The sequence below is a fragment of the Scophthalmus maximus genome, chromosome 1 (genome assembly GCF_022379125.1).
Source record: "Scophthalmus maximus strain ysfricsl-2021 chromosome 1, ASM2237912v1, whole genome shotgun sequence".
NCBI lineage: Eukaryota > Metazoa > Chordata > Actinopteri > Pleuronectiformes > Scophthalmidae > Scophthalmus > Scophthalmus maximus.
In genome coordinates this window covers 19,920,488-19,935,505 of record NC_061515.1, presented here as the reverse complement: position 1 = coordinate 19,935,505, position 15,018 = coordinate 19,920,488, and the positions used below count along the sequence as shown (strand labels likewise).

At 42.9% G+C, this 15,018-nt stretch overlaps 1 protein-coding gene across 1 annotated transcript; it reads left to right on the top strand.

Moving 5' to 3' along the window:
* Positions 1-12,003: 12,003 nt before the first annotated feature.
* Positions 12,004-14,850, top strand: LOC118309849. Its single transcript, XM_035632405.2, has 5 exons — positions 12,004-12,114; positions 12,388-12,668; positions 13,666-13,932; positions 14,009-14,161; positions 14,243-14,850. Exons 2-5 carry the CDS (start codon positions 12,401-12,403, stop codon positions 14,401-14,403), a joined length of 849 nt encoding a protein of 282 aa, XP_035488298.1. The 5' UTR covers positions 12,004-12,114; positions 12,388-12,400; the 3' UTR covers positions 14,404-14,850.
* Positions 14,851-15,018: the final 168 nt, after the last annotated feature.

Genomic DNA, 15,018 nt, shown 5'->3' with positions numbered 1-15,018 from the left:
TTGCTGATTTTGCTCCGACAACTTGGCTAAGTAGCTTACAGTAGCAACGACTGCAATCTTTAGGCTCTGGCTGTAGGGTTTCAAAGACTAGATCAGGGCCCTGACATAATGAATGCTACAAGTTACAGCTTCTACATTTGTCTGTTTTGGGCATGGAGACCATGGAGGGGGATGCAAATGTATGTGCTTTCAAGTCTGTCTTCATACAGTATATGTTTGTATTGCTGAATTTACCACACGCACTCGTCTGTAGTTTTTCCCACTTTGAAGTAAATCAATCACTGGAGCAGCAGCAGCGTAAAACTGGGTCAGATAATCAGAAGCTTTCAGGGAAATTTTGGACTTTGCCTTCCTACGTCATAATTCCCAGACTGATTACAGTTTGAAAAAAAAGAGGCTGTCATGTCATGAACGAATCAAACAAGTTGAACAATATTCTGGTAAATACAAAAGTGTTTTTGTAGGATACCCAAGTCCCAGTGAATAAAGTAATTGAAGAATAATCACTGCAAAATCTGCCACGGACATCAACACTGAGGATTGTTATTTAGATATAGTCATCTGAGTATCCTGCTGCTCCCCAATCCCGTGTTAAAATGTTTTTACCTTTTAAGATATGTAGCTGTCAGTTGGTGTGGCAGCAGGTGAGCAGGAATCGGTTCAGTGTCTCGCTGAAGGACATTCGGAGAGGATAAATGGCTTTTGATGGATACACGCTGGCTGTCGGCTGCTATAGAACCTGTGACCTTTTCCGATAAGGGAAGGTCTCCATGCCCGCCAGGCCACCCGGCCACCACATTTCTTTTTTTTTATAGAGAAGAACCAAGGTCAAGAATGTGCGCGTGTGCGTAATTTGCAGTCCGTGACAGTATGTCAAAGAGAGGTAATGCTGCACTTCCTGATTCTGTCCATGATCTCTGCACAGATAGGGTGGACGGCTTTCTGCAGACTTCCCAGGTTGGTTGATCATTGCCAGTAGTGGAAAACAATCTTCTTTTTCATGCACTTGTATTTTGTGAGAACATCACTACTAACTGTACACCAAATGTATATCTTTGATTCAGTATTATAAATAGTATCTGTAAGCACATAATCCATTACTCCAGCTGGGTAGTATTTCATTGTCTCACCAGCACCTTAGACAACACACGCCTGCAAAAACCGACCCAAGGCTGTAAAGTCAAATAAGGCATTGTGCATGCATGATTTGTATAGAGATAAATCCCTTTTTTATAGTACCTTCCTTTACCTGTGATGCAATATCTAGTATTTAAATGGAGGCCAATAAAAGTCACAGACCACTAATGAGGTTTAAATTAAAATGACTTCCACGTCCAGTATGGTGCCAGGGCTAAAGCAGAGGGAGTTAACAAATGTCCGTGGGTGGGTATTCTGGCAGACTCGTCCCCCGCCTGCTCCTGCACCGCCTTAATAAGACACCAAGACAGAAGAAAGGGACACAGCTGGGAGAGAGAAAGCCCCCAGCGATCTTCCACTGAGCCAAAGATCTCAGCCGCACCCTGAGAGGCTTCACTCTTCTCATGCTCATTAATCCTGAGGGTGAAATGAGGTTAACAGCGCTGAGTGGTTCAGAAACTGCCCTCAGCGGTCGGGTGCGGGTAGATGACGGGCAAAATGAGCACAAAAAAAAGTTGTGAAGTGAGATCTCCGTGATAAGAAAAAGAAATGCCAAACTGCCTCAATCATTTGCATTTCATCCTGCTTTGATTTTTATCAGCAAGACAGAAATTAAGCCCTATAATTTTTTGGGCTCATATGTTGTCATATGCACGTTTTGGCAAAATAGGAGTGGAGTATTGACAAGGGAATCTAAAATATGATTATAATATTTTGTGTGTTGTTTTTGCTACTTTAAGCTAAATCTAAGCTATTATAACAAATACATTTGCATCACAAATGACTGTATGTGCAGGGCATAGATCGTGGTGATGTGATAGAGAATTATCACCATTCTCCTCAGTTCCCCTCAGCTCTCTAGAGCATTTTAGCATCCTTCAGCTCATTGTTTTGGATTTATGGCCAGCAGCTGATTTTATGTTTTTCCATGAGCAGCAGGCAACTGATTTCACCATAAAAGCTCTCAGACTCCACTGCACACCAACTGCCGAGCACCAAAACAGCAGGCAAAAGTGGGCTGGCCAAATGGCTGCTGAGCATAGTGCAGCATTCAGTTGATTCAGACCCAGACATCTCCCTCAGGGGTTGGTGGAGGCCAAAACTTGAACTTGAAATGGGCATAAATATTGGACCTATATACATGAGTGCACAGAAAGAAAACTCCAAACAAATATTGATCCACGTACAACAGCACATGGCGTAAGCCTCATTGTGGTAATTTAATAAGCATTAGCATGGAAGAAAAAAAGGAGTTTGTTTAAATAATAATTCTGGGGATTATTACTTCACACCTGAGCTGATTCAAGAATGCAAATGAAACAGTGGAGCTGTGGATGAAACTATTAAACGTTAAAACGTTAAACATTATGGATTCTGTCATCTTCATGAACATAGAAGTGGTTCGGCAGCCCAGGACAGAATATATTTTATTCTGGAAAGTGTTCAAGGGGCTCTCAGAAATCTTTCACAGACTGGAAGTAGCCCCTAAGCGGAACTTTGAGTACCACTGATCTACAGTACCATGTGTCAGCGAGACCATCTGAGCATGTAATTAACTGGAGGAGTTGGCGCCTCTCACTAGCCTTGAGTACAGAACTTTTTCTTCAGCACATGTTTGCATAGTGATAAGGAATATTTTCAGTGAAGGTGCGATGTGGCCTTTTCCCCACAGAGGACCGAGGTGGTCGTTGCTTGAATCAGAATCACACATAACAAATGCACGGGCAGCGCATTGCCAGTGCTGCAGGCGAGATGGCTTACGTTCCTTTCAGTGTCTGAACTCATCCAGGAACACATAAGTGAAATAGGGGTCATCACGCTCCGCTCCTCTCTAGTCACACAGGGTTCAGTGTGTGTGTGTGTGAGTGTGTGTAGGACGGCGAGTGAATGAAAATGCAAGGCAGCAAATCTCTGAGCAAATCCTTTTCCTTCTATATATATATTCTTTTGAAAATCCTGGAGCTCCTCTCTCTTCCACTTTCATGGTTGATATGGCCTAGAAATTTAGCGCCGTTGCAATTCTGCCCACTCAACTGGTCCACACAATTTTTCGGACAACAACAATAGCAAACCACAGAGGCCAACGAGCATCAACAGCAATAGCGCTCATGGTCGGGTAGCTCTTGGTTTAAGATGCTGAGCATATAGTGTATTTGTTACCTGTATGATGCTTCAGGTACATGTACCTCAGATACAGTGGCCAAGAAGTATATAATACTATAAAAGCCATGTTTCTGCCCTGTTGACTTAGAGGAACATTTCCCCCCCAGTCTCACGATCAGCTTACCAACCTTTTCCTCTGTCGAGATGCAATATTTTTTTTCCCCCTGCAACTCTTTGTCACAGTGGTGTAAATTTTTGCCCTCCAGTTGCATGCCGCTGCACTAAAATACATGGCCACAGTGAGTTTGTCAGTTCATGAATTATAGGCGTATGCTGTGTTTCTTGTGTGACGACTTGCTTAGTTGCTGCTGGGCGTTGCGACACCTTATGCCAACCCTGCCTGCCCTCGCCGGACAATAGTAGCTTCTTCCATATCAGGTCGCAGCATTTGCATAGAAATTGGTTCTAGATCGGGAGATGGGCCCTCAAAAACTCTGTCTCCTTCTTCCAATCTCATTCAGTGTGAAACACACGCACACACACAAATAAACAGAGTCGTACAGAGAGTCTAGTCCTTTAAAGCCCAATCACTTCGGAACAATGAGCGCTCCTCGAGGAAGGACATGATGAGAAATGGATCTAAGGTGACGCCCCATGTTTACCAAAAAACGGCGACGAGAGGATTTAACATGCACACATTCTCTGTACGGCGTTCTCTTTGAAGAGACCTGTGATTCACGCGCCTGCGATTGCCCAAACTCCTCCAAATGTCGTTTGCATGAGGAGGTCCGTTGAGTCCAGCAGTCGACAAACATGCTTATAGATTCTGCTTTGTCGCAGAGTACATAGTGGAGAGAGGATACACGGGGCCTCAGCAACAGCTCCTCCAAAAAACTCATCACTTTTAAATCAATCCACATGAGGTTTTCCCAATCTGACACCCTTATCAGCAAGACGATATGTGTCTCAGGCCTGCCACAGCTAGAGTATGCTCAGGCTGGTGGGTGATGGTTTACTGCATCTTTAGGTCCAAGTCCACCCTTTGCCGCTGACCTCATTGCCAAACTCTCGCAGCCAAAGGCAGATAGAACAGGACACTGACTCATCATCGCCCATAAACCTTTTTTACACCGCGCTGAACTTTACCACTTCTTCCTGGATGGTGAAAAGGCATTTCGGACGAGCCGGGGGTTGAAGGAAAGCTGATAAATGTCAGAGGTGGATCGCTAAACTGCAGCCCGAGCAGCAGGGGTCTGGAGAAACGGAGCAGAGAAAATGGCATTCTGTTGTGGAGACACTCAGCGATAGTGACAGCTACCACGGCGGGCATCACGAGCTAATGCCAGGCTGCCTGATGCAGGTGTCTGAGCCTAAGGAGCACCTTTCAGTCACATCTGTCATATCAGTGTGTGAGGGCCTGCGTCAGGACCTGATGCAGGGCTGCGAGTTAACAGATGGAAAGTTTTTCTGCTTGCTTTGTGAATGTCGTATGTGTGATTCGGGGTGTCAGCGCAACAATTTTAGGCTGACAACTTAAGAAAAGAACACATCACCTTTTATGCTGTGATATATGAGCAAGGAGCAGAAATTGTCCCGGTGTCAGGGAAACCTGACAAATGTCTCGCACAGACGAAGACCTGCGAGTTGGGGCGACTTTATGGAACATTATCTGCCAAGGACAGTTTGTTTTTGCGGTTAGGTGATGATGTATGGCGTTTCTCAGCTAGCTTTGGCGTGTGCTTCTCCAGACGCGAGGCGAGGCGGGAGCTGAATCTGATCCTGGTTTGACGTGATAATGACCAATAAACCATTTCTTCAACCTTACACTCGCGCTTTTAAACAAGAGCTTCATATCAGACGTTCATAAATAATGGCTTTACTCTGTGTTTACTCATGTGCTGTTTGTTATACAAGATATAGTATTTTACCGGTAATAAAACATTTCACAACTTTCTTAGTGAATTGAACTGAAAGTGATTGATTTGTGTTCCTGAATGAGCCGTACAGCTCATACAGGGCTCAAAGGAAGTGCACTGGACAACAGGAGCTTTGAGAAATTGTTCATAAAAAGTTGAACATGGTGAATGGACACTTTTCTCTCTTTTGATTTCTTTAGCTTTAAATCCTCCTGTAGTCCTACAGAAAGGAACAAATGTTAACTGCCCTGAAAAGAGGCCGGCACACAAGAAGTCCGAACCAGATCCTCCATCTCACTGAACACCGTATAATAGGTTCCTAAATAAAAGAAAACAGTGAGAGGAAGAAAAGCTTCTATTTGCCGTTGAAAGAACAATTTGAGCTATGTAATACTTACTTGAGAGAAAAGGCCATTGATGGGTTTTTGAATCAAAACCATTATGAAAAATATTGTTTTTTGACAGCTGTGTCTGGTGGGTAAAGGATTGTGTCTCGGGTTCCAGCAATGTTTCCCTCTCTAATTTTAATTACTGGCAGATCATGATTAAACTCTTATGCGACTTGGACCCTGAGCAGAGCGACGTGAAACTGCCACTTCAGCGTTTCCTGCTGTGAAAAAAAATTTACAAGATATGTTTGACAAAAGAGAGTATAAATATTCTGAATATTAATGCACTTACCTTTTGAAGTTCTTTTCCAGCAGGACATGGAGGGGCACATGTTGGCGAGGTTGGCGCTCTCCATCTGTAATGGCCTATATAAAGGTAAGTTAACAGCAAGAAATGCTTTACAGCCAGATGAAGTGAAGGATATAAAGTACGGATCTCATAGACGTCTTGGCTTTGTATGGACCCTTAAATTTTACAGTATATGCAAAAAAAAAAGTAATTCTGGGCTCTAAAGAAATTCTGGCTCCTGTGGAAATGAGCCGGGATGTTAACACTGCTGACATTAGCAGTGTGGGCGTACCAGGCAGTGGCAGGGACAGCCAAGTGTGTGCTGAAGTCCCTCTGGCAGCATTCAGCGTTTGTCACTGTGACCCAGGACGGCGTACTGACAAAACGGGCTCCCTCATTTCAATGCTAATGTGCTGTTATGGGTATTTTCAAAGCTATTTATTATGATTTGGCTTACCTGAGAGGCGCCGGTTAATCCTGTAGATCCCTGCAGAGCTGCCGCGCACAGAGGTCATGGAGATAGTGTTTAAATAGACTCTGCTTCCTACATTATTCCAAAGGGACGCCCACAGGCCTGTGCACATCTAACAGGTTTTCACCCCGTTTCCTGCACATCTGCTGCACGGCGGAGGGGTAAAGATCATGGGATTTAACTAAGACGCTGTTTTACATTTTACAAGCCTCGTCTGATTACCTTTTTTTTATATGTATGTTTATGACTTAACATATACCATTACAAGGTGGTTCACTTCCCCAGCATAGGGGATTTCTGAGCAGGTTTAAAATAGAAGACGGCAGAGTAAAATGCATCTATGTTGTATGAACCCGTGTAGAGGGAAACCATTTTTAAAAGGCCTCCAGCTATTCCCTCTAACATTATCATTGAGATATTGGAAAATATGTGGCTGTCTATGCCAACAACTTTTGATGTATAGCTCGAGAATAGTGACAATATGAGGGTTTTTTTTAAAAAAGTAACGCAGCAGACCCATCTACAAATGGTGACAAAATAATGCAGGTTCTTCATCCATCAGGACATGATGCGCCTCGACATGTCGACTGACAACAGCTGTGTTATGTCTCAGAGCCCAAAAAGTCCAAATGTCGAATTGAAGATGTTCCAGAAGCAAAGCATCTGAAGCCTAAAGTCTGTGGAACAGGGGAAATTGTAACTGTGGCACAGGTTTTCTGCAGCTGCTGAAATACACCATTCAAAAAATAAATATCTCAGTTGTCAATCGGTACAGGCCTCTGTACATTCACGCATGCATCAGAGACCTGAAAAAAATGACCTTGTGAAAAAGTAGTGGAGCAGAGAACCACCACCACTATGTCATGTTCCTTCCTTTCTCCTCTTTTATTTTCTTTCGCCTTCTCCCACAGCACATACTTGATCTCATCTTGCCCCACTTTTCATTCCTAAGTCGTATTGACCGTTGTTGTCGATGCCTGTATCTTATGTGTCCACCTCTGTTTATTCACTTCAGTTGTGTAATCTTATTCCTCAAAAAAAGATCTTATCCAGCAGCTGCGACGTGACGGGCGGGGCTGTGAGTTTAACAGCCAATGTCTGTGCAGTGATTTTCTAAGTTGTCTGATCTTGTCACAATTCAAACGCACATCACACATCAGTGTGCGGTCATGTCAGTAGAGGATGGAGGTTAACCTGTTTTTAAATGCATTTTCAATGTGCCTGTGACAGTCAGAACATGAGTGGTCTGACTTGAGATCCAAGATTGTATTTTATTTTGCAGACGATAGGAATTATCAAAATTTGCAATAATAAAACAATTTTTTCTATAAAATGTTGATATTTCCGAACTGTGAAAAAAGCTTCTGCCTAGGAAATCAGTTTAATTGGTAGTGTTCATTTTACAGTTCAACAGATTCCAATGAATTATCATTACATGTTCTCAGAGGAATTTAACTCTCTTCCAGTTAGGTACAGATACTAAGCTTAAGACTTGGATAATAACCGTTGAGCTGAACATTTGTGGCTCCAAGCACACGTAAAATTTGGCATAAATACAGGATAACGTTTCCAATAATAAATCCGTATGAAATAAATATTAGCGTTAAACAAAGCAGTTTGGATCAAGGACAGAAGAAGCTTCCAGAGAAGGAGAGACAAAGGAGAACATGTGTGACACAAACTGGGCAGAGTCACACATATCATGCAGTATTGTGTTATCTGAGCGGTGGCGTGTGGCGGGAGCACATTGATGTGATGAGTCCGTGCAAAAAAAGCCTGCTGATTCTTCACACAGCTCTGTTTGGCTTGAGAATTATTAACATTTCGAAGGAACTTCGTGCCCACAGTATTCACATTGGTCATTTCCCTCCCGGGGGACACATTTTTCTTTGCGAATGGGAACGCACTACCGAATTTGTATGTTCATAGACGAGGTAACCTTATAATGAGGAAAAACTCACTCCAGCGCTTTGGGTTAGTCTCCACATATGCAAATGGAAAAAGGGAAAGTTGAGGTGAGGGCTGCCATGTGAGAAGCTGAGACAGCCTCTCCATTTGTGTATCCCTAACATGAGAAGTCTTCCCCCTCCTGCCTCGTCTCTGTTTGGCATGCTTCATATGGGCTGCTGGAGCAAGCCCGCAGAGCCCAGTCACCTTTAATCACACTGCCTGCAGCCGTCGCTGCAGCTGTAGGAGGTGGAGGTGAGGGGGAATACCAACCAGGGTTGGTGGTCGTGATTACTGATCAGTACAGATACAGTTACTGTATAGGGAAGATCAAAGCGAGGCGGTCAAGACTTTCTTCATAAACAAAAACTCTTTCAGTCTTTAGTTCACATCATTTTTCCTTCTGTGAAGTTGTGAAGTCTTGTTTTTCTTGTATATCTCTTCACCACCAGGTGTCATTGTGCCACTCATTTGGTCCCTGTGCCCTGCTCACTCTATGAGGAACACCATATTAATGCCCGTCGCTTTGAGACCATCACATCATTATCATTCTGCAAATGTGCCCACTGCACAGTTCTGCTGCCAATCCCCTGTTCTACCACATCCCACAAAGGAGTCACTCGGGACGCCACTGAACTCACTGTCATGTTCATTAAACCAGTTTGAGAAGACTTTTTATCTTTGTGACATGATGAATCATCATTCTAAAAGTATGGGCCCTTCGTGATTTTGCCAAGTTGCTTCTCTCCTGTGGGTTCTTCTCCATGATTTTTAAATTTAGGGATTTAGCAAATGTATATTTCATTAATTGGGGGGGAGGGGTGAATTATAGGCATTTGTTGTCGCAGCCTCATACAAATTGTTGGTCTCAGGACAACAGCCTCTTGGCAAAAATCAGGACATGCCAGTTTCATCAGACCAGACTGTTTTTCCATTCTTCAGCTGTCCAGTTTTGGGGAGTCTGTGTTTACTGCAGCTTTAGATATGTGTTCTTGGCTGACGGGAGCGTAACCTGGCTTCTTCTGTTGTAGCTCATCCGCGTCAAGGTGCGACAAGTTATGGATGATTTTTGTGTTGTTTTTTTAACACCATTCCTGTGCCACAGGAAACCAGGTTTAAGTAAAGGTGTTGACACATGGTGTAAGGTTTCCACTGACCTTGTCAATGGAAACTAAAATTGGTCTGAAAATGGGGAAAAGACCCAAAACAAGTGGAACATCCTGATTATGACAAGCCTGCTTTGACCTTTCTTGAATTGCGTGTATGCCTCAGGACAACCACAGAATTCAGGTTCCCTGCTCTCTTTATATTTCACCCTCCGCGTGATTACAGTGCAAGACACAAAGACGGAGGCGACCATCGGCGCCTCGCTGCGCCCCTCGGGCTGGTTCCCCAAGCATCAACCTTAGTGACACTATACTATATCTGCTGTGTCGCCACCAAGGGGCCAACTCTGAGGCTGAGAAATTAAGCCTATGTGGAAGTGCTATAAACTGCAGTTCACTAGATGCTTGAGGCTTGCTGCAGAAAGGAGCAAATCCCCATAGAGCCCCAAATTAAAATGCCCAACTTTACAGCATAATTAAACATGTTTACAGCCTGGTTCAAAAAACTGCATAATTAGGGGCGTGGACTATTTGATTGATAGCCGGGGCACGTTCGCTAGGCTGCTCGGCGTTTGCCGAAAAAAAACTAAACTAAACTATAAATCCCCTTATACTCACCACATATAACTGCTCGTAAATTATATTTGCATTAACTTATTAGAATTTAAATATAGTGGTGAAAACTACAACCATTATACATTATAAAAAATTGGAGGCATTTTTAAGATAGTGTAGTATAACTTTAGTAAGATAAATCGTATTTTCATGTCTTTTCTACCACTTGTAACGTTGGCTGGGACGACCGACTGTTACCACTCCCAAACCGTGTGCAGCATCAGGCCCGCGAGCACCGACTAGCATCGTAAGGTAGCATTTAGCCTAGCTTCTGAGCCTAGCTCCTTAGCCTCAGCTAAAAGGGCAGCTTCGCAGTAGGTTGGTGTGTTTCAGCGACCGGTCTGCATTCGGCTCACCCACTCTCAACCTCTTTGTCCCTATTTGGATTAGCCGGGTAAGGGAGGAGTCGTGCCCTGCCAACATGGCCACGGCTGAGCCGCCATGGAACCACCCACTTTAGGCTTCAAAATCGGCCTGCAGAAACCAGTGGGTGATGTCACGGACGCTACGTCCATGTTTATATACAGTCTATGGTCGCCACATGTGCCGCTCTTCTCCCTGCTGCATTCAAATGCAGCCACACTGACATCTCTTGGCTTGATGGGAAACTACCACACAACCATGTTCTGTCTGAACTTTTAAACAAGAGTCGAATAAAATGCCTGAAATGTAAAAACAATAGTAGGTCCTTTAATCTGATGTGCGGTTTGTGGAGATTCTGATGAACGGAGGGAAGACTTTGATTAATATTGCAAGTTGTCATTTTGACATTTTTATATTTTGTAAAAAAAAAAAAAAAAGGGTCTATAAATAAGCACAAATCACAGTACGTTTGTCCTTATGGATAAAATATCTTTTAGGATGAGTTTGTTTGTGTCTAATCTGAGTGTGGTTAGTTGCTATTATCAAGGAGGACGAATGAGATCAAGTGGCACTTTGGCTTGTTTGTGTTCCCTGAGCTGTGTGTGTCTGATGTTTCTGTAATTACCCTGTCACTTGCTGGCTGCCTGGACTTTAGCCTTCGAATATACACAGTCCCAGCGGTGAGACATTTTGGCCCTAGTCCTGCCACTTTAGGTGCATTTTGGTCTGTATCAGACTTAGTCCTCGCACAACCTCGACAAATCCCACATTGCTTGAGAGCGCTAAGTCTCCTGATTCAATCTGTGCAAGCATTTTAAGATCCATATCACTGCAACAGCCGTTGACACTGAATTGGCTGAGACTTGGGGCTATGCCTCTGAAGTGGCTTTCCACTCAAAAGGTCCTCCATGATATAAGTTTGTATTTTAATACCAAATAGTATATAATGTAACACTATAACAATTACTTTTTTTTCATTCTGACTTTTGGTTACCTTTCAAAAGAGACTATAGGGTTGTTTTTTGGTACATTATAATCTGCGGGGAAAAATGGTTCTGCCTAATAATATATCAAATAATATTACTACTATTAAAATAATAATAATAATAGATCAGTTCATTTAGCACTTTTCAAGCTGAAGCACAAGTGAATAAGAGTAAAAAATAATATTATATATATATATATATATATTTATATATATATATATATAGTTATGGTTATAAATGCATAAAATAAAAAAATGTAGTTAACAAGAAGAAAATGGGATACAATGTGGCTACGAGGAAGATATGAAATTGTATAAAAGCTCATATACAGAAATACAAAGAAAACTTGTGCTATTCAGATGGATATGTATAAAACAAGATGGAATAGATATAATTGGTTAAAAACACCATAAAATCGTAAAACTGAGAGAACCAATCAGCCCCCAGAGATCAGGGGTCAAACACCCATCATGTCTTAGCACGTGGAGGTTTTATTATGTAGAAGACAGTGAGGGTGGAGGTGGCTCAGGAGAGCACCACCAGGTGCACACCTGACTTGTTGAATGTTGTTGGATAATGCCAACCACATAACACATAACACATACAGTCGGTTAAAGACACTTTAGTTTTTTTATTCTCTGTAATGGCTGAACGCGACCAGCAGGGGGCGCTAGTTGTCCCTACGCCTTCATGTCCGACTTGTAAAGGGAGCACCAAAGAGTGAGCCACGTGTAGTGTACGCATGCGCAAGGTGTTCCTGATGCCGGATTCTCGTGTCACTTTTGGAAATGGTGAGTAAACACACATTGTACTTCCCTAAACTGAAAGAGAGTTTTGGTTGCACAGTTGCTACTGAGCAGGTTTATCAGTGTCAGAGACAATTAATTAATTAAGTTAATTTAACTCCTTTATTCTCAGTTTATTACTCACTAATTTTGCATAATAGATTTCATGCAACACAGGTGATGCTCTTGACCTGCACAGAGATACAGCACCTCTATTATCTTGATGTTGTGTTATGTATTGGGTTAACAGTAATCTGATCTACAACGCTGTCTTTCCAGGTGAAGCTGTCAGATGGAGTCGGTGTGTGAGCGGGTCTGTGGAGCTGATGATGAGGAGGAGCCAGGAGCTGGTGGGGCCATGCTGTGGTCCATCCAGGAGGCCCTGGAGAGACAGACCCTTCAGATCGGAGCGTCTGCCTGCGGGGCCACAGCTGTGGTGGACGTGCTGAAGGCCCTCGGCCTGGACGTGGCCCCCGAGGAAGTGAACCGCTGCATCAGCACTCGCCTGAGGAGGAACGAGTCACCTCTGCCTGACTACCTGTTGTCCCGGAGTGAGGCCGGTAAATGTCCCACATGATACACAGGAACACCTCATCATGTCCTCACCTGTATGCCATAAACTATTTTCAGCTAAATGAGTTCTGCATTTAATCGTGATGGGTTTTTTATCTTATGTTCTGGCTCCATTGTTCTTCTTTTTTGATAGTTTGAATCTTTTAATTGGGTTTAAAACTGTGGCGTTTTTTCACAGCCTCAAACTAAAGTTGGCTTGATTTTGTTGCACCATTAATCACGTAAAAGTCCAAAACACAGATAAGTCTTCACAACAAAATCCAATTGACATAAGCCCCAACACGTTAGGATAGTTTCTCAATAAACCCACATGTTCTTGCCTAAAGTAATAATTTTATCAACATTCCTTGATTATAAATCTGAGAAAATGAGTGAGCCCTTTTTTTTATCCGCATTTGCATGAATCACCCGAAAAAAATCTTGGTCCTGAAGCAGCTAATTATCAACAAGCTGCACTTTTGCAGGTAAGGTATTTAATGTAGCTTTTACTTTGGATTTTTTGGTTTTTTATATATCTCACTGAATCTTGCAGATGATATTAAGCTATAAACACTTGCGCTTGAGCTCTTACTCCAGCTTCCAAATTGTGCTGTGACATGTCAGGTTATTAAATATTAATACATGAAGGATGACTTTGTAATCGTGCATATCTTAACTGGGCTCTGTGGGCGGTAATACTTAAGGTGTCCCAGACACTTGCCGGGACAATAACCTGCCCCACTGACTGAGGCTGCCAGTGTGACAGCTGGTCCCGCTGCCAAGCCGGCGTTTTCAGAAGTGCCCTCTTGAATTAGACAAAGAGTTTTATTTCTCTCTGAGGAGAGACTGTAATTCAGCTCTGTCACACAGTTTTTACATTGACATTTCAGGTGTTTAGCTCAAGCCCTTATCCTACATGTGAGGGTGGGAGTAGAAAGGGGACACGCGTATATTCATTGATCTTATTCATAAAGAAAGTGAAATGAGGACTCTATTTCCTTTTAGGTGCGACTCACGCTCAGCTTATCGCAGGAGCAGAGGAGGCCAGTAAAGGGAAGGTGATTGGTCGCTTCTTCCACCTTCACCCCAGCCGCCAGGTGAAGCTGGTCCCCTGGCTCGCACACTGGATCCAAAAAGGCGCTGTTCCCGTGGCGACCATGAACATGCAGCGGACCGTCCCCGAGGGAGAGGAGGTGCCCGACGCCTGGCACCATCAGCTCATATTTGGGGTTGCAGCTAATGCCGTTTTCATGACTAATCCTGTAGATGTAGGTGAGTAACGGGAAGGAAACTGCTCTTGTCCACTGACAATCCATCCATCCATAATGATCTGATAAATTCCTTCTAGTAAGCGAGGGAGAGATGCACCAGCGACTCTGCAGTGAATCCGTCCTGCTGATTCGTCGAGAAGACGTCCTGCTGCGATTAGCGCCAGATTCCTGTCTGTCCGTCCTGTCAGAGAGCCAGTCTGACCCGCGATGGAAAGCCCTGGATGTTGAGGGTAAACAGTGATTCATGGCTTTATCCATGGAATCTCGTAAAAATATTGTACTTATTTTACTCCCAATCTTCTTCCGATTAGGTCAGGTGAGACAGATGGCCCAAGACGAGGAACATGATGAAGAGCGACCCCTGTTGACGCACATCACGATCCCTGCTGCGTACAGCTCCGGCATCACGCTCTTCGCCCTACAACAGTCGGGAGTAGAACTCCTCAACGCACCTGACCTCCCTCAGTTGTGACCAGACTGGTGCATATGGGCTCAAGACACAAAACATGAAGAATTTTTTTAATCGTGATATGAGAAATACAACTGATAATGTGACATTTTGTGAAGCAGAAACTGGCAAATCAGAAGCATTTTCACCCATCCCACTTTCATCCATGTGCATTTTTATCACAGATACCTGTCGTCTTTTGTTTTTGTGTTAAGGTGCTATTCATGTTGGTTATAGGATGAAATCTTTTATCTGCTCTGTTTAGAAATCACATCAAACCACAATTCTGTCAAATTCAGAGTTATTACATACATTTCTGGTGTCTGACTCATTGTTTATCTGCAGCTCACTGTTATTGCTCCTTATCTTGGCCAGGACAGTCTTCCTAAAGATATATTTTAACCTCATTGGTTTTCTTAAATTTAAATAAAATGAATGAAGGCTAAAATAAAAGGATAAATGTTAAAGATCCAGGCATCGTTTGTCCATTATTGTATTGGTAAAACAGAGTATTAGTTATACTTTATCTTATTATTATACTACTACAAGACTATTGTTTTTATTTAAATTGTAAGAAATTGTCTTAAATGTAATTAAACAAAAATAAGGACGTATAACATAAATAATTGACATAAATAA